Source organism: Camponotus floridanus, unplaced genomic scaffold (genome assembly GCF_003227725.1).
Source record: "Camponotus floridanus strain SB8 unplaced genomic scaffold, Cflo_v7.5 scaffold120, whole genome shotgun sequence".
Lineage (NCBI taxonomy): Eukaryota > Metazoa > Arthropoda > Insecta > Hymenoptera > Formicidae > Camponotus > Camponotus floridanus.
Genome location: NW_020229238.1, coordinates 444,248 through 468,704, shown reverse-complemented (window position 1 = coordinate 468,704; position 24,457 = coordinate 444,248). Strand labels below are relative to the sequence as shown.

The 24,457-nt window shown below is 27.2% G+C and overlaps 3 protein-coding genes, 1 long non-coding RNA gene and 1 pseudogene across 7 annotated transcripts; 2 read left to right on the top strand and 3 right to left on the bottom strand.

The window, feature by feature from the left end:
• Positions 1 to 1,956: 1,956 nt before the first annotated feature.
• LOC112639950 lies at positions 1,957 to 3,743 on the bottom strand (annotated as a pseudogene).
• Positions 3,744 to 7,677: 3,934 nt separating this feature from the next.
• LOC105253407 lies at positions 7,678 to 9,757 on the bottom strand. Of its 2 annotated transcripts, XM_025415446.1 has the most exons (3): positions 9,388 to 9,757; positions 7,852 to 9,309; positions 7,683 to 7,807 (listed from the first exon to the last, which is right to left on the bottom strand). In XM_025415446.1, exon 2 carries the CDS (start codon positions 8,873 to 8,875, stop codon positions 7,874 to 7,876), a length of 1,002 nt encoding a protein of 333 aa, XP_025271231.1. In that variant the 5' UTR covers positions 8,876 to 9,309; positions 9,388 to 9,757; the 3' UTR covers positions 7,683 to 7,807; positions 7,852 to 7,873. The 2 variants fall into 2 exon arrangements, with proteins under 2 accessions (XP_011259740.1, XP_025271231.1); XM_011261438.3 differs by having other exon boundaries at positions 7,678 to 9,309.
• Positions 9,758 to 11,752: 1,995 nt separating this feature from the next.
• Positions 11,753 to 15,359, top strand: LOC112639940 (probable G-protein coupled receptor Mth-like 3). Of its 2 annotated transcripts, none has more exons than XM_025415437.1 (5): positions 11,753 to 12,790; positions 13,374 to 13,452; positions 14,076 to 14,254; positions 14,406 to 14,568; positions 14,923 to 15,359. In XM_025415437.1, the coding sequence occupies exons 1-5, from the start codon at positions 11,878 to 11,880 to the stop codon at positions 15,173 to 15,175; spliced, it is 1,587 nt and encodes a 528-aa protein (XP_025271222.1). In that variant the 5' UTR covers positions 11,753 to 11,877; the 3' UTR covers positions 15,176 to 15,359. The 2 variants fall into 2 exon arrangements, with proteins under 2 accessions (XP_025271222.1, XP_025271221.1); XM_025415436.1 differs by having other exon boundaries at positions 14,403 to 14,568.
• Positions 15,360 to 16,238: 879 nt separating this feature from the next.
• On the bottom strand, positions 16,239 to 24,249 carry LOC109610475. The gene is made up of 6 exons (XR_003123763.1): positions 24,209 to 24,249; positions 23,936 to 24,010; positions 17,523 to 17,593; positions 17,278 to 17,453; positions 16,884 to 17,076; positions 16,239 to 16,327 (listed from the first exon to the last, which is right to left on the bottom strand). It is a non-coding gene; the product is annotated as an uncharacterized LOC109610475 (long non-coding RNA).
• On the top strand, positions 17,802 to 21,689 carry LOC109610502. 2 transcript variants are annotated; one of them, XM_025415439.1, is made up of 9 exons: positions 17,802 to 18,408; positions 18,729 to 18,848; positions 19,179 to 19,296; positions 19,642 to 19,903; positions 20,038 to 20,151; positions 20,220 to 20,310; positions 20,810 to 20,955; positions 21,145 to 21,277; positions 21,593 to 21,689. In XM_025415439.1, the coding sequence occupies exons 1-9, from the start codon at positions 18,265 to 18,267 to the stop codon at positions 21,626 to 21,628; spliced, it is 1,164 nt and encodes a 387-aa protein (XP_025271224.1). In that variant the 5' UTR covers positions 17,802 to 18,264; the 3' UTR covers positions 21,629 to 21,689. The 2 variants fall into 2 exon arrangements, with proteins under 2 accessions (XP_025271224.1, XP_025271223.1); XM_025415438.1 differs by having other exon boundaries at positions 21,562 to 21,689.
• Positions 24,250 to 24,457: the final 208 nt, after the last annotated feature.

The following is a 24,457-nucleotide window of genomic DNA, read 5'->3' as shown; positions in this document are numbered from 1 at the left end:
GGTACTACATAAATTCTTCATTTTAAAAATGCGGCACAATTAAGAAATCCTTACAAGAGCCTTCTTATTTATTTTTATTAAAGCCTGAATTTCAAAATTAAGGCAACATTAGAAAATCCTTCTAAAGTCCTTGTAAATTAACACTAACAAAATCTTATTTTTTAAAAATGTCGAATATATATATATATATATATATATATATATATATATTTAAAATGTTTTTGTAACATTCTAATAATTTTACTTCTCACTATTTGCAATATTAAACTAAAGCATTATTAAAAGCAAAATTCTTTTGAGGCTCTGGTACATATAAAACAGTATTAATAATCTTATTTTTTAAAAATGCAGTATACTTAAATAATTCTTAAAAGGATCTAATGTATTTAATAAAACCTCAAATTAAACTGTAAATTAAACATCGGATAACTATTATAGTTTTTTTAATTATATGTCCTTAATAATATTTAATAAGGTTTCATGTTGATAATGATAGAATATCCTTTTTTATGGCATCCTTACATTTTCCTTATCAGGGCCAATAGTTTCATAGTACTAGCCCTAATAATTTTCTAAACGGAACGATTCTAATAAATTTTTCGAGGCAAGTTTATCCAGACATCTTTCAAATCTATTGCGTGCTATATCATAATTGCTAGAAACAAGCTCATGATTTTCCGTCACAGTAATCAAACTTCATCGACCGTCTGCGTTCAATTTAGCTGTCTCTATCAAAAATTTCCGCGTTTGTTCGTATCTTGCTGCTTTATCCGCTTTCTCGATCGAAAATAGCGCAAATAGTATCCTGGTTTATAGCCGAGAAATTGCACGCGTACGATTCATCTAAATTCTTAAGATGTATCTTAATATTGTGAATTTCGCTTCCCGATTTGATTCCGCCGAACAGCGAATGTGAAACTTTTAATTTACCAAGCGAAACGTAACCTAATTCTGTCGCAATATCTGTGCGGATATATGAACGTTGTGGCGCCGTATCAAAAATCGCTCTTACAATTTTCTCTCGCGTTTGAGAATACAATTTTACTCGAAGAGTTTGTAAATACACATTCGGCGTCTCGCAAAATGGAGCTACGTTCTGATCATCGATCTTTTCGTTATCGTTCGACTTATTTACAGAAACGCTCGGTTTAATTACGGAATTATTCTCCTTGCGAACTATACTCGGACACATTAAAAGAACGTGCTGTCTCGAGCCAATCGCATTTTACTTTAACTTTACATTTTTGTGAAATATGTCCGCGTTTTAGACAATTAAAGCAACAGCCTTCTTTCTTAACAATGTTTTTTCGTTTATTTTACGTCAATTTAAGCGCGGATTCACAGTTTAGCTATCGTAATTTGACTTACAGAAAATGCATTCTAGCCTCCTTTGGTCCTTTGCCACAAGTAGGGTTGCACAAGACCCAAGACAAGACAACCCATACAGCACATGAACATTGAATAAACATCTCAGAAACATTGCAATACAATTTTGCAATGTTGCATCAACGTTATAAAATATAGATTCAACGTTGAAAATAAATTACAGAAACGTCTAATGTCCGCTGAATTGCAATGTCTTGTAAATGTAGCAATTCAACATTCAAAAAACATTTATTTAATATTGATTTAATGTTGATTTAATATTGGTTTAATATTGATTTAATATTGATCAATATTGACTTAATGGTTGCTTAGCAGTTGTAAAACATTTTTTTACAACTGTTAAAAGTTTTCTGTGTTGAGATTAGATTTTTTTAAGTCTAAAAAATTAATCCAATCTCAATTTAAGAAAACTTTTAATAGTTGTAAATAAAATGTTCTACTAAACACATCTATACATATATATTATGCGATTTCATAATAAATAACTTCATAATAAAATGTTAAATTTGTATAAAGATGTTTTATTTAAAAAATATTATATATATATATATATATATATATATATTACTCTCCATTATTAATTAATTATTATAATAAAAAGTTACATACATATATGAGTTGATAATTATAAAAGATTATTATGAGTTATGTGATGATGACGAGGTCGCTTTATCTATGTTTTCTTCAATATATCGACATTTTCTAAACACACATTACATTAATGAATTGTATAATTATACATTATGTACACATTTTATTTATATATAAAAAAATTATGTACATACTTTCTCTCGCGACGAGCTTTGGCTTGTACTAGCCATTTTGCGATGATTTGGGCAATCTCCGTCTCAGTCGTATCTTTATAATGAACGCAGACAGTTTCTATTGTAGTTCCATAAAATTAGTAACATATTAATACCAATATGACATGCTGACACATAATCAAGGAGAAGTTAAGTCTTAAAAATCTGTAATAGTATAACACTTACTAAGTATGATTTTATACAAAATCAAATCTTGAAAAGCCTTTTTCTTTTTTGCTCCAGCCATGTTGTACATTTCAGCCAAGGGATTAGTTATCAACTTTTTCAATAAATTAATCGTGCAAGAATGCACATCGAAACCTCCCAAGCCTTTTAATGTATATACCTATGATATAAAATAAATAATTTAAAAAATACATATTGATAAATATTAATTTAACAGTGATTTAGCAGAACATTTTTTTACAACTGTTGAAAGTTTTCTGTGTTGAGATTAGATTTATCTAGGTCTAAAAAAATAATCCAATCTCAATTCAGAAAATTTCCAACAGTTGTAAAAACGTTCTGCTAAATGCACTTATTTTATGATTTTATAAATAACATGTACACTTTATAAAATATTAAATTTGTATATATATATAAAGATATTCTATTTAAAATATATAACTTTCTAAATATTCAAAATGTTCTTTGCATCGCGAGCAAATATAATAACAATATTTAAATATTTAAATATTTAAAAATACAAATTTAAATATTTAAAAACAATATTTAAAAATATTTAAAGGTAAGAAATAACATACCATGCTTTCAAAAAATTCTTTGTTCTTCAATTTTGTTTCTAAAATATCCAATGCCAATTCATTATGCAAAGGTAATCCTATTTAAAAATATCCTATTTCTTCATCTTGAAGAATATCATCTTCACGTCTGTCAAGGCTGAAACGACATTGCTCTTCGTGAATCTTCAGTCTCTTGTCCACCATTTTTACTTGATGAATAATAATGTTCAGTTTGCGAAGTATTTCTGTTTGAAAATCTGCATAATAAATTTTAAATCCTTTATATGAACACCAATAGGAACGACCAATCGGCGCAATAATATATATATATATATATTTTATGTAAAAAATACTGATTTTGAGCATTGTAATGCATATTTTACATAATATTAAAATATTAAAATTTCTTGAGAAATATATTATTTGCAAAAGTATTTAAAATGATATGAATAAACAATTCTCTATTCTGTGCTTTATCCAAACATTCAAAAAGTACACAAATGGAAATAACTTAATGATTATAATGAATAATAAAAAATAATTATTTTGCAGATTCACTCTATTCAATAATTTGTTCGCCTAAAATTTTGTAAAAAATGTTTATTTTGTTTTAACTATACTTAACTATGACTAAATATTTACCTGTTTTACATGATGATGTAGATTGTTTTCCCGTACATGAAATATCAGATTGCACGCTACTGGAAGATTTCTTCGTACTATATTTATTAAAATTATATAATGATGAATTAATATCAGTATTGCTTGTTTGATTGTGAAATATCTTTTTTTTCTTTTCTGGTAGCGTCTGTTATCGTCATATTGAATTGATTCATTCAACACTTTTTCTGAATGAATATTATCTCTCTGCATTATTTTCCTACATATAAATAAATATACACACAATAAATACAAATAAAACTAAAAAAATTATATTAACAGTTAGGAAAAATAATCTGGCCATTAATAATATATTAATTTACATTAACTTGATAATATATAGTAACTTTATAATATAATAAATAATAATTGTTCATTAATAAAAGCAGTGTTACAAAAAATTGTAGTTTATGTTTACTACAAAATATTTCAAATATAAAATGAACCTAATCTAATGATACATGTTATGTTAATGATATATGTTATTAAAGCAAGGTTGACATAATTTGTAGGCATAACCTATAGTGTGTTTTATTTACACATAATTAAAAAAATTAAAAGTTATATAACTTTCTTACTTTAAAATGTTTGATTATACATTTTATAAACACGTAAAATTACACGTAAAATTAAATTGTGAACTTAAATATATTTCAGATTGTAAATAATATTTTATTTAATATTATTAAAAAATAAGTTAATAAATTATAATTGTAAATAAGTTAATAAATTATAAAAAAATAAAATGAATTAGTTGTTGAAGCAAAAGAACTAGAAAATAACCTTTATAATGATACACAATTAATATACATGATGGGCTACATATTAATATTATAAACTCTTTTCTCATTATTATAAATAGTGATGATCTATTGTATTAAATAGGGATGATTTTTGTTTGCGGAATTCATCATGCTTTTAGAATTCATTGAAATTTTTATGTTATATGGGGATGACTCTGTATTTTATATTCTAGTATATTTTAATATTTATAATGTAAAATATCTTGTAAAATATTTATTTTTAGATATTACAAAACGTATATATTTTCCAAACAACTAATTAAATATTTTCTTGATATTAATGGATTTATTTCATTTTTTTGTTTATGAATATTTCGAACAGTCATGTTTAATATAGTTCAAAAATGAATATGTTACTAGATATTTGATATTAAGTATCAAAATATATCAATAAATAAAATATTAAAAAATCTGAACTAATAAAGTATAATTTCATATATCATTTTTCTGCAGAATGTTAAAAACTGCTTAAATAATATATTCTGCTTAATATAAGCTAATAATATAAGCTAATAATATAACTGCTTTAAATAATATATTCAAAAATATATTTTGTTTAAATATATTTTGAGAATATAGCTTAAAAGTTTGTGTCTCATTCTGTATATCATAGCATATATGTAATACATACTGTACAGTTACTTCTTTTTCAATATGTACATCATTTTGTGTATCAGGCCACTGAGAGCATCCTGGTATATTTGGTGATAATAACATGTAATCAAATTGAGTTTCTTTAACAATTAAACGTCTCAAGTGTCGTTCCGAATATTTTTGGAACGTATTTTTCCATGGAATGGACATTGTATGTACTTCTTTTCTATTTAGAAATAAGCGAAAATTTTACAAAACAAATAAAAACTATTATAAATAACATTTAAAGAAGCACGCCCATAATCGCATTATTCCTATGAACATCTCCAACACAAGCATATGTATAAAATAATATCACATACATAAAATATATAACACATAATAAGCATAACCTTAAAATCGATTAATCATGTATATTGTTATTTCGATATTTTATTCCACAAAAGAGATCATCAAAAATCAAGAACATAAAATATGTAAACATAAAATATAAATACCTGTTTTTAATTTTAATTTTATTCGCAGTGGGCAGGGTTATAACCTCGACTTTGTTACACCGGTTGCTTTTCAATAATACACTTGGAATCAGTGCTTGCACTGCAAACTGGAAATATTCACTGATTGTGAGACAACGTATCGCACTGTTGGTTTATCTGATGATTGCACTGTGTATCAATATAAACGTCTTTTTCTCACTATTATTGTTAATTTCACTGATGCGCACTAGCGAGCGAGCATGTGCTATGCAGAGATGCCAGATTCCGGCCTTTCGATAGCATGCGATAGCACCGAGAAGAGCGAGAGAGAATCATGTTTTATCTCTTTCTATTATCCCCTCCATGTTACCGCATGTTACCAAAAGGCCGGAATCTGGCATCTCTGGTGCTATGACTATGTGCCTGAAATTCTTTGTTATAGCGGCAAAAAGATTAATAACGTGCCTGCGCCAAACGAATTATTTTATTGGGAGCAGACTCGAAAAGTTTTTAGACCCAGTTCCACAACTTGCTTTAACCGGAGTTTATACAATTTTATTATGTATAAAATTATATATTATATAACAGAAATATGTATTAATATATGTGTGTGTGTGTGTGTGTGTAATTAATATAAATTTTAAATTATATATAAATATAAATAAATAAATAAATATATATATATATATATATATATATATATATATACTATATACACATATATTCATTTATATATAAAATTATTTTGAATAATCAAATAAAATAAAAATAAATAAATAATAAGAATAATATAATAAATATTTGAATATTGTTTCAACGTTGTAACAATATAAAGAATCAATGTAGAAAAATCAACATAGATTCAGTGTTGTGAAAATATTCATACTTCAATATTCAACATTGCAACGTTTCAGCAACGTTATTTCAACTTTCTGTGCTGTATGGGCAATATTCGTAAAAATATTGTATTGGTATTGAAAATTTGGAAAAATTTAAATCTTGTCTTGGTCTTGAGTGAATATTGGTAGCAAAAATCTCATTTTGTATTGTCTTGTCTCGATTTTATTAACAATTTTTTATCTAATATTAAAAAATTAAATATAAATATATGAAGTGGCTCCTATATATAACAATCAGTAATTAATCGGGCATGTTCCCCATGCATTTTCCCATGCTATGGAGATTGACGTTAGCAAGCAAGCTCCAGATGTCGACGCTTACAGTCATGAGAGCCTGATTCCGGGTCTATACAACTGAATATGCTGCGACACTCATACGTAACCGTATAAGAAGCTTCACCTTATATATTTTTTAATTTTTTTTAATTTTTATTTTTTATATTCATCAATGTTAATTCGTACTGAGGAGAATCCAGACGAGGACCGAAACGTTTACTTTAGAATTTTTTTGTTAATATTATGTGCGAAATTAATTTATCAAATCATAACTTTTTAATTAATTTTTTACTATGCGAACAAATAATATGATTAAAGCTAACCCATTTAAAGTGTATTTTTTGTATTAAATTAGACATACGTTCGTTTCTAACTTCAAAGTTTTATTTTTTTGCTCCTCAAGCCCGATTAATTACTGATTATTACAAAATTATTTAAATAATATTTAACATAATTTTTATAATATAATTTGAATTAATTATTACTATTGTATTATATTTTAATTATAATTATTACTATGTAATCGATATAAATGCCGTCTATTTATATAAAAAAACATTTACTGTTTCATGGAAAACAGGAATTAATAATTATTTACAGGCTCCAAAGGAATGTGCAGATAAATATTTTAGAGTGATAAAAAAATCAGGTTCATATTTATCCCACATTGTCAAAAATGGCTCGAGACATTTTAAGTTCAACTGCCTTGTCCGTGATAGTAGAAAGACTTTTCTCAATAGGAACTCTGACTATGTCAAAAAATAGAACCAGATTACAAAGTAAATCTTTAAAAGCATTAACGTGCATCAATTCCTGGGTGAAATATTCTTTAATGTCTAAAATTTGCAAATTTGATTTCTAATTTATAAAAATGTTATATTGTATTAATATTAAATGTTTTTAAATTTATTAATATAAATGTTTTTATTGAATAAAATTTTTTAAATTCGTATATAGTGACTTTTTTTTCATTTACAAATATAAATATTTTAGTTTTTTTGAGAATCAATAATAATCATAACAGTCTTAGTCTTGGTATTGTCTTGATAACTAATTAAAAATCTTGTCTTGATCTTGTCTTAAAATTCAAGACAAGACAATATCAAGACTAATCTTGGTGTCTCGTACAACCCTAGCCACAAGAGACACACTGGCACTAGTTACCTCCTTCATCGATTCTATTTTAGAATCGACGAAGGAGGTAACTTTTCCTTTTAGCTTCTTCATCTTCTCTTATTTCGTTGATAAACTCAAGTCTGCCAATGCCATGCCAATATCCTCCTGGCTTTCCACCTCCGACTGTAGAAATCTAAGAAGTTTTGCGAGTTTTCTATTTGTTGTTTCACCTTGTCCGTTCGTTTCCATCGCTTCTCGTTGTTCATTGCGTTGCCATGCTCGTAGGACTTCTTCTGGAAGAGACGACTCGACGAGCGGATACAGCATGGCGGCACAATTGTTCATCGTCATACCAAGCGTTTTCATTATACGAATATAGCACTCGAGCTTATTGTATAAACTTGTAAGGGACAACCTGGTATTTCCCTGTGCGTTTTGCAACACGAGACCTAGTAGTTTGCGAACGTAAAATTCCACAATAATATCGTCTCGTCCGAAACAATTTTTTAGGCTCGAAATTGCCTTTTCATAATTTTCTCCCGTAGGCAAAAAACTTCGCACAATTTCGCTCGCACACGAATCTGGTATCATAGCCTGTTGTAGGTATTGCATTTTATCTTCTTTACTAATTGAAGGATTTTCGTTTATCTTCTTAAACTTGCTCCAGAAGGGAAGCCAATCTTTAATATTACCACCAAATTTCGGTTCGAATTCAGAAAACTTCGACGTCGATGGCTTCAGAGCGTTCGTCGAGACCGTTCTCGTTATGTTGTCCGACGTCGATGGCGTTGGATGTTTTGTTGTCCGACGTCGATTTCGTTGTTCGCGTTGGATCTCGGATATTTTCCTTTTCGCTGTTAAGTACTGAGTTTTGTACTTAACAGCGTCGTCCGATTCCAACTCTCTGTTGATATCAGTTTCGTCCGCTCCTGATTCGAACAGTGCATCTTTATATGCAGAATGTACTGCATCCAACTCAGTCATTTTTGTTTCCAAGTTTTGAAACGCCACTATCTTTGCTTCTATTGAGCAGTCGCTCTCTAATTTTGTTGAGAACGCACGGAGAGCACTTGTAAAGGATAGACGAAGCGACTTCTTTTGTTTCTTCAGGACATCCATTTTCACGGCGTTGAACAAGAAAGATTCAACTTTTAATTCCCGATTTCGCTAACAAATCGTCCTGTCACGGTCGCCAGTTAATATGAACGTAATCACGAATATCGAGATCGTAAATAAATTGAGCCACTTCTCTAAGCTTAAAAGAATACGATACTTTATTCACACTGCATGTGTACAAGGCGTCGATCTTCCTACTCGTGCAATTCTTCTGCAACTTGTCGTGTTCTCGCAATGACGCCAAGATTCTCACTGTTACTTGACATCGCGGACTGAAAATGCCCGGGCTGCCATGCCCCGGACATCTGTTCTAATTTTAACTCAAGGACAGTGTGTAAGGATACACGTTAGACATCCAATGATCTGCTCTTTGTTTCGTTGACCTGAAGAGTCCTCTCGAAAGAATATGGTTAATATGGATTAAGCTCAAAAAAATCCTGAAACAGATATTTTTAACGTTGTTTGCAATGATATTCGTAAATAAAAATGGTGCTTATTAATACGTTCTCTCTTACCTTCCTGTGTTTTGGACTGCGTAATGGGAAATATCAGATTTTTCACAAATAATGCAATTGTCCCGTTGATTGCGGATTGTATTACACACTATTGCTCTTTGTTATCTGCAGCTTTTTGTTATTTGTTCATAGCCGAAATATCTGATTCGAAGGACCAAATTTTGTGTAGAAGATTTGTGAAAGTGTTCCAATAAATGTCACTCCACAATGATTAAATTTACTCTACACTTTATTCTATTGTTAATAATTGAACACAAATCATTTTTTGCGATGTCATGTTATATTAAAGAACGAAACTTGCACGCAATATTCTCTGACTGTCTTCCATCGCATTATATCGGGCACTAATCGCGCCGCTAATCGCTTCTCACTTCCCACTACAACGTCCTCGTCTTATGATACAGCATTGACTAACTGGTTGCTAGTTGAGATAAGCACGAAGAATAAAATAAAAAATGAGAAACATTTAGCAAGAAGATTTCCCTAACAGAAATTTTTTTTAAAGTAAAATAACTGTAGTTTTTCTGCGGCAAATATTTATTTTTATGATGTATTAGTTACTTGGAATATGTTCATTTATAACAATTTTAATAACCAATTACATTATAATTTTAACAAAAATAATAATAAAGCTCTCTGTAAAATTCAAAAATTAAAGTGATCAGTCAGGCGTAGAGAGCTAAAGAATCAATAGTGTAGATAAGTTAATCAAAATATATATTAATAAATCATAATTACAAGCTTTAAACAAGATAGTTATAATATATAAAGATGTTAAAGATGTGTGCGGACGTTTCGACTTACTTTTAAGTCATCTTCAGCGCAAAAATTGTAACGGAGATAGAGCATATTATAAAAGTTCGTATAGAGAAAAAACAATAAATATTATAACGCAGAAGGAATATGAACTAGTGAAAATCTTATAGGAGATACAACTCCATACGCAACTGTAGAACATGGTTAATTGTCAACAGCTTACTGATATTTTTTAAAGGGGATGACTCCAAACGGCGGTTATAGCGGTATACATAGATAGTTGTAAGCGGCCTCCAAATATTTCCATATGGAATAATACCACTCTAATTTGGGTTAATTTGGGTTAATTGGCCCAAAATTGAGCACAATTCCCTGGAAAATATTGCCATGAGGAACAAAGTTGAGAAAGTGTGTCGCTAAATCGTTTGATGAACAATTATGTTGACAATTTTAAAAAATTATAAAAATTATAAAAGTAAAAAAGCTCCGTCTATATTACTTTCTATAACGATGACAAGAATAAAAATGACACTATCTATGTATACCGCTACGTTTGGAGTCATCTCCTTTAAAAAATATCAGTAAGCTGTTGACAATTAACCATGTTCTACAGTTGCGTATGGAGTTGTATCTCCTATAAGATTTTCACTAGTTCATATTCTTTCTGCGTTATAATATTTATTGTTTTCTCTCTATACGAACTTTTATAATATGCTCTATCTCCATTACAATTTTTGCGCTGAATATGACTTAAAAGTAAGTCGAAACGTCCGCACACATCTTTAACATCTTTATATATTATAACTATCTTGTTTAAAGCTTGTAATTATGATTTATTAATATATATTTTGATTAACTTATCTACACTATTGATTCTTTAGCTCTCTACGCCTGACTGATCACTTTAATTTTTATAATTTTAAGAAATATAATTTTAACATATATTTACTTACAGGCTCAAACTATATCTAAAACTGTTATCATAATTATCATAATGTTTTTTTTAATGGCCTTAAAATCGATTTCATTAACATTGTGGAACTTTTGGCTGTTTGATATTGTTCCATATATATTAATATATATATATATATATATATATATATATATACACATATATATACATATATATACATATATATATATATATATATATTATATTATTATTTTTATTAATTATTTATATTATTCATCGATAATATCGGCACGCGTATTTCTCGACCGATAAGACTCCAACGGGATAGGCAATCCGTCATACTGCAGTGTATTCAACCACAACATCCTGTATATATTAATAATTAAAAAGATTTATAAACTTAAAATTAAATAAACAAACAGTTTTATTATGTCTCATAATATTTAAGCCGTAAACTTTAAAAATTAAATTAAAAAATGGAATTAAAAAAAAATAAGCTTATCAAGTTAATGATATTTTTTTCGACAAATCAAGGAATATTGCCTTATCTATTAATCTATTGAGTTGATTATTTATTAATATTTTTTTGATCTCTGCAAATATATATTCTTCATAGTTTTATAGTAAGTTTTATAATATTAACTTCTTCGTAAGTTTTATAATATTAACTTCTTTACTGGGGCAAGAGTATTTCTATCGGCCGAAACGTCACAGTCTGATGAGATCATTCGCGTTTGAACTTTCGTACTTCACATATCGCAGTGACTGCTGAATAATAAGTTAACTTTTTTCAATAAATTTGACTCGTTAAAAAATCAACGATGTGTGGAGAAAATTTAACGTTTTATTATTATACACTTCTACTCATCCTTTTGTTTTTAATATTTCAATCAAGTTCTGTAAGTGATGATAACGAAGACAATAATTCGACAGAGCAATACAAATTTGAGGAAGATATCAAGAAAAATTGTGGCAAAAAAGCAGAATTAATGCGGTATAACTCGTATGAAAATTATATAAATAGCAACAAGAATAATTCCAATAAAGGAAGTGATAATAAAAATTATATCGTTCCACATGAGATGTATGACACTATTATTTGTATTCAGCTCTGTTGTTCGCTCGGTGATCGCTTGGTTAACGAGAATTGCATTACCAGTGAAAATAAATATGTTTTCCCAAACATATACAGTTACTCGAACAATTCGATACAGAGCGAAAATAAGAAGGTGGACGAGCTTTTTCCACTAATCGTTCAAAATCCGTGCCAGGAAACTATACGTTTTTTTCTTTATCCGGACTATTATTTCAAGTATTACAAGTATATGTTTTTCGCAAATAGTTCTCTATATCTTCCTTATTTCGACATATTTGTCGAATCAACATCTTATTGTTTGGCCGTTGTGGATCATAATCAGTTCGATGCAATTATCTGCTTGGAAGCTGTGAACGAAACCATCAATAAAAAAAAGGATAACATGAACGATCTGACAAATGAAATCTCAAATGAATTGAGATTTTTATTTTTGAGTTGCCGCATAGTGTCTGTGTTATGTTTGCTTATAATATTTGTGGTGTATTCTATATTTCCGGAGCTTCGTAATATACATAGTTTCATGCTGCGCAAATACTGCAGTTTGTTATTTTTCGGATACGTAATTGACACTATAAGTTTCCAATCGTTCTATCCAATCAACATAGTAGAATTTTCATATTTCATCTGTGTTATAATTGGTACAGTACAGCCAAATCATGTAATAATGCAGTCAATACAGTGTATACATTAGTTTTTTTAATTAATTTTTGTACCAAAAAAATATTTAAGCGAAGAAATTTAAATTCTATCATACGTTAAAATAAAATAAAATATTATTTTAATTTTTTTCACTTTACATTAGTAACAAAGAGTACTTAATTTTGGTAAGAGTACTTAATTGGTACTTAATTTTTATTAATTTTTTTACGATAAAACCTTGTACAATGTACTAAAATTTTATAAACAAGAATTAATAGTGAAAAAAATTAAAATAATATTTTATTTTACTTTTACGTAAAGTACAATTTAGATTACTTTGCCTAAAAATTTTTTGACAATACAATTCAAATCTTGTAGAGTTATTTATTTCTTAAATTAAAACATTATTTAATTAAACATTAGCGTGTATTAATTAATTACATTGTTTTCTGTAATAAATTCTTACTGTTAAAGTTGAAGGAAAACTGTTTATAATATAACATTTTATAATATAACATCTTAATGATATACAAATACTTGTCCATTAGTGACATTTTAAAATTGTTTATTTTATTGTTGCAGCTTTAGTCAGCTATTTCTGTTTTTTGTCAAGCTTTTTCTGGTTAAGTGCAATGAGTTTCGACATTTGGTGGACATTTAGGTAAATTGTTTATTATATGCCACATTTTATCTATAATATAAATTTATTTTTATAAGATTGTGATATATTTTTATACAAAAAAAACGCGAATATGATATGATAAAATATTCATGTGTGATATGTATAAATAATACATTCAGATTATGTCTATAACAACGCATAAGGATAAAAAAGAATAATGATTTGCATTTATTAGAAAGAATATATCGTGTCTTCTTAATTGGCAGTATAAAGATAATTATTTGGCTTGGGACGATAATTTTAAAAAAATATGACAAGTTGCATTTCAGAAACATATATGTACATTTTTTGTATTAGAAGTTTCTATTAGATCTACTTTTTTAAAACAAAAGATTGATTTGTATTTTATAAGAATGCATTCAATTGTTAAAAGAAAAATAATATGTTATTAAAATAAAATATTTTAAATTATTAACAAAATTATATTAAATAAAAAATTCATAATATAATGTTACTAACCTTTTTGTAATTTTTAATTTTTTTAAATCTTAAGCCAATATATATTCAAAATATTTGATTGAAGGCATTTTTATATTTGCATTGCAATTTGCTTTATTTGCTTTATTACTAATTAATTGTAAAGTAAACTCTGCATTTTGCAGAGATTTTCGCTTGTTACAAAAAAATGTGAAACAAGAGAGAAAAAAATTAATATATTCTATCTTTGCTTGGGGAGGTCCCTTCATTTTTACTATCTTTTGTATTATCATGGATTTCGTTCCCAACGTGCCGAAAAACTTAATCCGACCGGAATTTTGCGTCGATAGTTGCTGGTTTTATGGTGAGTGTATGTTTATTCTTTATTAACATAACTCCATTAACAAAACATTTAATTAATTAATCCTTTGAGAATTTATCTTAAAAATAAAAGTATGTTCTTGTGTTTTATTTACAACACGTGATGTAAAGAAGTTTATTATTTATTTTAGAAGATGCGGCGTCTCAATTGTTTTTTTACGGGCCGAAAAGTGTTTGTGTTATTAGTAGCATTTGCTTATCTATTTATACTGCATTAAAAATTGTGCGTTATGAAAAGAACACAGTCCGTCATCTGAGAGATTCGCAGAGCAGATTTTACAATGACAACAAGCGATGGTTTGTACACAAACATTTTTATATCAATGTCAATCTTGTTTAACAATAAGATATGTGCCGTTATATTTACTTGTCAACGGTATTGCTTTTAATAAAATCAATTGCATTTTTGATAATTTCCGACAAGAGAAAGAGAGAAATAATCATTTTGAGATTCTTTATTCGCGACAATATATTTTCATAAATATGAGATTTTTTGTACAAACACATTATTCTGAATTTTAATTTAAGTTAATACTATTTATTATAGTTATTTAAATATATTCAATAATATAAAATAATTATGATTTTTTCGAAGGATATTTATCTTTATGAAACAAATTCAGAAAATATAAAAGATATATTCATTTGCAGGTTCAGTCTATATCTGAGACTGTTTATCATGTTGTTTATCATAATAGCCATAGATTGGATTATATCAACAGCGTATGAATTTTGGCTGTTTGATGATATTACAATGTTGTACATCTTACGCAGTATTTTTGTGATGGACACCATGCAAGATATCGGTATGTTTATCATATTCGTGTGTAAAAAGACAATCATACGACTGCTATTAAAGCATTTCTGGCAGAATTGCAAGTCTTTCTCCAAAACTTCGACATGAAACGGTTACAGATTTGAATAACTGTACTATGTCAAGAACAATTTTTTGATGGAAAAACATTAATTATGGGAATCGTCACATAAAAAGTTTGTCTGATGAGAATATATAATCTTATATATATTTATCCTTGTCAAAATTAGGATGTCTAATGTGATATATGTATAATGCATAAGTGTGTACATTTATGTATCTCTCATATATCTTTAATTCCATTAAATGTGTATATTTCATCTTTTAATTTTAATTTGTACATATTTAAATGTCAATTGTTTTGCAGCTTGAGCAATTTAAAAATTATTATTTTGTATAAAAACAGATTTTATGCTTACGTTATTAAGATTTTATGCTTTACTTTTTTTGAAAAAAATTTCGAAAATATCCTAATTGATGTATAGAAAAAATTAATATTTTTGATAAAGAAGAACAAGAGAGAGGAAGAAAGAGTGATATTATAAATAATATATATAAATAACTTATAAAGAAAATTTTTGCAAATTTAAAAACATAACTACCAGAAATATACGTACAAACAGGTTTGAAAAAAAAATTTAAATTTGATTACAATAAAAAATTGAAATAAATACATGAGTGACAAGATAATAAATAACAGACTGGTATACAGTAGATTTTGAATAACAGAAATATATTGATACATTTCTCTTTCATGTATTATATTGTACTTTGTTAAAATGCAATATAACGTACAGGATGTCGTGCGATAAAATTGCAGTCTTGTTTTATAATAATTTCTGGAGATAAAATATTTATCGCTACGAACGCTACAAGGTAAACAGATATAACTTGTTAGCGGAAGCATGAGGAATAGTGATAAACGTAATAAAATTATTTTATATCATAATTATGTAAATTATTTTAACTCTTTTTGTCACGTATCAGTATTCCATTCTTTTTAATTTTGTTGATCTACTTGATGATCCTAATCATATATTGTTAATATTAATATTAAAAGTTATTATAAAAAAATAATTTATAAAATATAAATATAAGTTAATATATAAAAATGCAATTAAAAATGCTAAAAATACTGTTATATTATGAAACTTTAAAAAATTTAACCTTTTATCAAGCCAATAATGGTACTGTTCTCGGCAAATAAAGGATTTGAGGTACTTATTTATCGATATCGTCCTTCTGCAAATACATATGTTATAAGGTGTCATAAAAATAAAAATTTTAAAGAAAAAACATAGTTGTTTTTAAGAAAAAAATATGTAATTTGCAATTAACAATTACATATTATTTTTTAAAACAACTATGTGTTTTTTACACCAATTGATTCCTCTCATTATTTTGTACATAAAAGTATTAAGGTAAGATAATCGAAAAATGAATATTTCACAAGATATTTTACGGTTTATGTAAAATTAAGAAATGATTTCAAGCCTCATAACTCGAAAAGTACTCAATGAAGAAATACTTTATTATAGTGTTTTGGAAAGCTCTCGAGGTCAGCTATAAGAATATACAATAAAAAATAGGGGTTTCCATTTAAAAACTTTTAATTGATTTTTCCGTGTCCTTAACAATACTATTCAAGGTCACACTAACCATGCTATGTAATGCGCCCCTTAAAGTCCTACAACTTTTGTTCGGAACACTTTTCAAGTAAATGCGTATTTTTCGAAATACCAGCCTGATACGGTCGCTCTGATACACCCTGTATATAACATTTACACTCAGTAGTCACCTGTTTATGAAGTTGCTGTTGCCAATAATTGAAGTATGTAAAAAAGTAATTTTGAAAAACTGCAGTAAAGGCTATTTTTCTTCTTTTTCTAGATAATATGTGATGACAATTCGCTCTTTATTTATATATTGCAAATCTTGATCCTTATTCCAGTCTCTAATCGACAGTTTACTAGGCACATCTATTAATTCATCTGAAAGTTAGAATACATTATTACTTGGACAATTATCGAAAAAGTAAATTATATCATCTTTATAATTATACTAATATATTTAAATATATAATAATAATATATTAACATATTTAAATTTATAAATAATATATTTTATATTTAAATTTATATCGCATAAAATTGAAATTTTATAATTTATATATGTATTTGTATATATATTACTATTATTTAATATGTTCAAAAAAACCATCACTCATTAAATTCATTCTTCGAGATTTTTTAATGGTTTAGAACAAATCAGACTCTCTCATATTGCTCATAATTTTTATGTGGAATCGATATTCTTTATAATAGGTCAAACAATTAATCTCTTGATTTATTCAACATTTGACCATATTCTACGAAACAAATAATCTTTTAGATGATGTAATAATAAAACAAGAATGACATCGAGAAAATAATTAAACCTCTTTGGTGACGTTGTTGATCTTCAGCAGTTTCTTCGATGATGCTGATCAATGACAATGACGCATTAATGCTAAAAATTTAATAATATTATTATAATTCTATTAAATTTTCATTTAAAAATTATTAAAAAATGACTAAAGTATTATTAATTTGAAATACAATAATATCACAAAATAAATAATTTTTAAAGTTTACAACAAAATCAAATTATGACCTAATCTAACAGAAAAACATCATATACAAATCTATAATCAATTTTTCTACAAAAATATTACAAGTTGTATTATAGATAGACTCGATATTGAAAAGCTCAAAGCTGTATATTCTTCTCGAGAAGCAAACGTATATTATGAATGCGCACAATAGAATGAAACATGATGAAAATGTGGTGCAAAAATAGTGCGAATACGCTTGCGCAACTTTGGGATAAATAATTTTCTCAACGAATATTTTTTTCTTCTTTTCTTATGAGAAAGAGACATTTGCTCAATTGCCTCTTTTATCAAATTGATCGCATAATTCGAGTCTTTATTCCGAGAAACATTATTGAGAAAATGCAAATATTCTAATCTAAGGGTTTTATCTTATGTCCTTATATTATACGAAATTAAGTAATTTGTGCTAAAATTTACACTAAAGAAGAGAAGTAAATAATAGTTGATCAATCAATGGAGAAAGGAGGGGATAAACATAACTCTTGTTGATTCTTTTCACCAGTCACATTCTAGACCTTACAAAGAAATGATCAACATCGAAATTGAGTACTTTAGTCTGAACAGAATTCTTCTACTTACTCTTGGCCTATGGCCTTATAAACAATCGAATTTTACTCGATTTCAATTTATTTTATTGTCTAGTATTTTGACGACATACGTTATATTTCAGGTAAATTCTAGTAATAAATTATAATAATATTATGACATCAATTAATTATATTGCAAAGTAATTTATTTTCCCATAAAATTTAAATATTGTAATTTATATTTAGTGTGGAATTGTTAACTATGCACACACATACAGAATGAATAGTTTTATTTGAGATTAGAAATAGAATTCTGTCAAAATATTATCAAAAAAAATATTATCATTTTTCTTAAATAATATAAATTACATAATTTATATGTTTATATGCGTATGCATAAGTAGATGTACATTAAAATGATAATTTTTTAATGCAAGTTTGTACGTAAAATTACTATTTGCAGTATACAATATTTATCTCACACAGATGTACCCTGACTCTCATCATCAAAGTCTTACCTTCTGTATTTGTCTTTACTCTCTTTGTGATAAATTACGACATGTTCTACGTTAATATCAAAATTGTAAGTTAATAATTTACAGAATTAAATAAGACTTATACATCCAGATAACTAAATATAATAAATTATATCATAATAGTTAATGATATTAATGTTGAGTAATATAATTATAAAAATTATAAATTGCTATCATGTGTGTTTCCAACAATAATGTAACTGTTGTTACCATGAAAGCAATCTCATAGACAATTGATTACTTAAACAGTTGATAGCTTCATCAATTAATAGCTTTACTTATCAGACAGAACAAAGTTGGGAAATTTTTTTATGCAATTTTTTCTGACATTACAATATGTATTATGTATAAAAAATTATTTAAAATTGATAAAATAGATGAAGAATTTATTGGAGCAACTGTTGCATACATGCAATGAATTAAGTGACGAAAATGAAATTGCTATTATAAACGAATATGGATGTAATGGCAAACATTATACCGTTGCACTTACAGGTAAGAAGATCTTTTTAGTAAGCACGGTTATATACATACATTTTTCTAATATGTAAGAAATGTACAAGATTTCACTTTTGAAAATTAAAAAATTATATTCGACAAATTATCATAAATTTTCTATATACGTAATAATAAATAACAAATATTTTTAAATCTCGAAAATTAAAAAAAAGTTTACAATTATAATAATTGCAAAATAAAAATTAATAAATAACTTAACGAAAGACTATTATAAAGTTTCAAATATAACATATATAGATGAGTATGACAGCGTGTAAATTAACTTATGAAACTCACATGACAGAAATTTAAATGCCAATTGTATTTAAAAAAATTTTTTAGTTCTTACTATTTGCAGTACATTTACTGTTATTATTGCGTCGTTTTGGTCGGATATTTTCAATATGATTTCACCGACAAACGCATCGAGATCCCATCATTTGCTAATCATAACGGAATATTTTATCGATCAAGAGAAATACTTTTACTTGATACAATTTCACTTCATTGCATCATGGTGTATCGGAATAATTGTAACATTAGCGGTAGGAACAATGCTCATTACGTATCTTCAATATACTTGTGGAATGTTTAAAATTGCCAGGTGTGGACACGAAAATACAGATTCATGTAATTCATCATTTTCACATGACTATTTGAACAAAATAATTTCAACTTGACAGCAAAAATGTTTCATTTGATAAATTCCTGTTTATAATTATAATGCAAACATTATAGCTACCGCATCGAACATTCAATAAACATCAATACGTTACAAAATATTAATCAAAAAGATATTTTGATACTTAAGGGTTTAATTTGCGCTGTGGATATTCACCGACAAGCTATGAGGTTGATGTATATTCGATAATATACATATGTACTTATGTACACATAATAACAAATTATTATTTTTAAAGATTATCCAAACATTTGCTATCCAGTTTTGAGATGATGATGTTCTGTTTAATAGCACTTGGAGTAGCTTCGGTGAGCCTTAATTTGTTTCGAGTAAGTTTTCCACTTTTTATCTCAAATATATGCTTTAAATAACCTTCTATAATTTTCATTAAAAAATTTAAAAAAAAGAATATTAATTTTTAAATCTTTTTTATATACTGAATATGGTTTCAATTTCTAATTTTTTTTTAAATATTACTTTTCTTTCTTTTAAAGATTGAACAACATATTTATCTTAACAACATATTTTATTTGCAATCTTATTTGCAACAAAATTTCTCCAATATGTCACATAAAACAGCTATAACATAATAAAATACATACAAGTAAAAATAAATGACTGAAAATAAATATAAATAAAATATTTTTTTAACTTTAATTACAAATTTCTCAAAATCATGAAGCGATATAGCAATATAAGAATCATGTTTGGCATTCAAAATACATGCATTGATCATCTTTTTTTTTTGAGAAAAGGAATTGTTTTGTCGAATTGTATAATCACCGTAAAATATCTTAGATTATATCTTAGTTTTGTTATTTGTTTTAGATTTTTCAGGTTTTATCATCTAAAGAGAATATAAAAGAATTAGTAATGCCTCTTCTTTATGTAACTGCCGCTGTTTTATATATGTTCCTAGCCAACTATATCGGTCAAACTATTATAAATCACAATCATCACGTATTTGTTACCGCGTAAGAAACGTCGTTGCAAAATAGCATGCATGAAGATTTAGAATATTATATTAAATGTCGAGATCACACACACACAATTCTCTGTACTGCAAACAACAACAATATGTTGAAGTTCATTCTAATAAGGACATTTCGCGATGCATTTCAAAGATTTTATATAAACATTCATCACTTATATTTTTTTTCTAGGTATAACGTTCGATGGTATATAGCACCATTGTACATACAAAGAACAATATTGTTCCTGTTACAAAGAAATACGAGAAACTTTACTTTAAACATCGGTGGACTGTTTGTTGCGTCTATAGAAGGTTTTGCTACGGTATAAGAGGAAAAACAATAATATATACAGGGTGTCCATAAATTTTTTGCAGTCTTGAAGTGTGAAGGTAGATTGGCTCAAATTAAGAAGGTCCTATACTATTTTGCGCACTTCTAGCCACGCGCTTTGGCCAATCTTCTTTAATTAATTTTTCGTTAAATATCGCAAATTTCTTTCTTAAATTGAGCCAATCTACCCTCACATTTCGGGACTGCGAAATGTTTTTACACACCCTGTATAATAATAATAAATAATATATCATAATGAGATATCTTTCGTTCCAGTTAGTGAAGACTTCAGTATCTTATTTTACAGTTATATATTCTACACGATGAGATCATAATAATTTAAATTAAATAAATCCAATCCAAGAGAGAGCATGGAGAGTTGTAATAGAGAAACAATTTATATATTTTTCATGTAATTAGTGTCATATATTGTTCATATATTAGAAAAATATAAACTTCTATTTTTAACGTACAGTTTAGAGCTGAAGATTTTTCCTAGAAAACTAAAAAACGTAAACAGTAGTAAAAATTATTTTTAATATAATTCAAAATATAATTCAAAATATCAACGTTAAATGCAATATAATAAAACTGAATACAATGATTATATCAAGTACAATAAAGAATATATAAAATAAATATAAAAGTATAAATTAATAAGTAATAAATATTTAATTATTTTAATTGTCTGGAATTTCGATATCATCAGACAGTACATAATATTTCTCTCTCTCTCTTTCTCACACACACACACACACACACACACACACACACACACACACACACACGCACGCACGCACGCACGCACGCACGCACGCACGCACGCACGCACGCACGCACGCACGCACGCACGCACGCACGCACGCACACGCACACGCACACGCACACGCACACGCACACGCACACGCACACGCACACGCACACGCACACGCACACGCACACGCACACGCACACGCACACGCACACGCACACGCACACGCACACGCACACGCACACACACACAAATGTTACATTTTTAAATAAATATAATATATGAATAAGTATTTGAGTTTACTTATAAGAGAGAATATAAGTTATAATAAAGTTATAATAAAGTTATAATAAGTTATAATAAAGAAACTATATTTTATTAATATATTTTTTATATATCAGAAAAATGAAACCTCTATTTTTAACATACAGGTTAGAATATAATTTAGAATAAGAAATGTTTCTATATAGAAAAGTAAAAGCTGCAAAGATTATTTAATTGAATGTATATTGTTACACATATATATATAAAATCCATTGAGATTGACATGCATGTCAAGTAAATAAAATATACTAAAAATTTAATTATTCTATATTATGTTAAATTTTACACGATATTACTAAAAAATATAATATTTTAGCAACACTTTGTATATATTAATAATTAAAAAAATTTATAAACTTGATAAAATTAAATAAACGAACAGTTTTATTATGTCTCATATTATTTAAGCCGTAAACTTTAAAAATTAAATTAAAAAATGGAATTTAAAAAAAATAAGCTTATCAAGTTAATGATATTTTTTTTGACAAATCAAGGAATATTGCCTTATCTATTAATCTACTGAGTTGCTTATTTATTAATATTTTTTTGATCTCTGCAAATATATATTTTTCGTAGTTTTATAGTAAGTTTTATAATATTAACTTCTTCCTAAGTTTTACAATATTAACTTCTTTACTGGGGCAAGAGTATTTCTATCGGCCGAAACGTCACAGTCTGATGAGATTCGTGTTTGAACTTTCGTACTTCACATATCACAGTGACTGCTGTATAATAAGTTAACTTTTCCCAATAAATTTGACTCGTTAAAAAATCAACGATGTGTGGGGAAAATTTAACGTTTTCTAATTATACACTTCTACTTATCCTTTCGTTTTTAATATTTCAATCAAGTTCTGTGAGTGATGATAACGGAGACAATAATTCGACAGAGCGATACAAATTTGAGGAAGATATCAAGAAAAACTGTGGCAAAAAAGCAGAATTAATGCGGTATAACTCGTATGAAAATTATATAAATAGCAACAAGAATAATTCCAATAAAGGAAGTGATAATAAAAATTATATCGTTCCACATGAGATGTATGACTATTACTTGTATTCAGCTCCGTTGTCCGCTCGGTGATCGCTTGGTTGACGAAAATTGCATTACTAGTGAAAATGAATATATTTTCCCAAACATATATAGTTACTCGAACAATTCGATTCAGAGCGAAAATAAGAAGATGGACGAGCTTTTTCTACTAATCGTTAAAAATCCGTGCCAGGAAACTATATGTTTTTTTCTTTATCCGGACTAATATTTCAAGTATTATAAGTATATGTTTTTCAAATAGATATAACTTGTTAGCGGAAGCATGAGGAATAGTGATAAACGTAATAAAATTATTTTATATCATAATTATGTAAATTATTTTAACTCTTTCTGTCACGTATCAGTATTCCATTCTTTTAATCTCGTTATTACTTGATGATCTTAATGATATATTGTTAATATTAATATTAAAAGTTATTATAAAAAAATAATTTAAAAAATATAAATATAAGTTAATATATAAAAATGCAATTAAAAATGCTAAAAATACTGTTATATTATGAAACTTTAAAAAATGTAACCTTTTATCAAGCCAACATTGGTACTGTTCTCGGCAAATAAAGGATTTGAGGTACTTATTTATCGATATCGTCCTTCTGCAAATACATATGTTATAAGGTGTCATAAAAATAAAAATTAAAAAATTAAATTTTTTGCTGGTACAAAAATATTCCTTTCGGTTGAAACGTTACAGTACGAGTCAGATCACCCGCATTATACTGATACATGTACACATGCATGCATGCATAAACGCACACACATACACATATATAATATTTACACTCAGTAGTCACCTGTTTATGAAGTTGCTGTTGTCAATAATTGAAATATATAATTGCTAATAATTGAAGTATGTAAAAAAGTAATTTTGAAAAACTGCAGTAAAGGCTATTTTTCTTCTTTTTCTAGATAATATGTGATGACAATTCACTCTTTATTTATATATTGCAAATCTTGATCCTTATTCCAGTCTCTAATCGACAGTTTGCTAGGCACATCTATTAATACATCTGAAAGTGAGAATAAATTATTATTTGGACAAT

Bases quoted from the DNA above. Each gene is read 5' to 3' on its own strand.
- LOC105253407 (XM_011261438.3), bottom strand. From the start codon at position 8,875: ATGGATGTCCTGAAGAAACAAAAGAAGTCGCTTCGTCTATCCTTTACA.
- LOC112639940 (XM_025415436.1), top strand. From the start codon at position 11,878: ATGTGTGGAGAAAATTTAACGTTTTATTATTATACACTTCTACTCATC. The intron at 13,453-14,075 runs GTAAATTGTTTA...TGCATTTTGCAG, and splicing joins GACATTTGGTGGACATTTAG to AGATTTTCGCTTGTTACAAA. The intron at 14,255-14,402 runs GTGAGTGTATGT...TATTTATTTTAG, and splicing joins CGATAGTTGCTGGTTTTATG to AAGATGCGGCGTCTCAATTG.
- LOC109610502 (XM_025415438.1), top strand. From the start codon at position 18,265: ATGATCAACATCGAAATTGAGTACTTTAGTCTGAACAGAATTCTTCTA. The intron at 20,152-20,219 runs GTTGATGTATAT...TTATTTTTAAAG, and splicing joins ATTCACCGACAAGCTATGAG to ATTATCCAAACATTTGCTAT. The intron at 21,278-21,561 runs GTATAAGAGGAA...CTTTCGTTCCAG, and splicing joins CTATAGAAGGTTTTGCTACG to TTAGTGAAGACTTCAGTATC.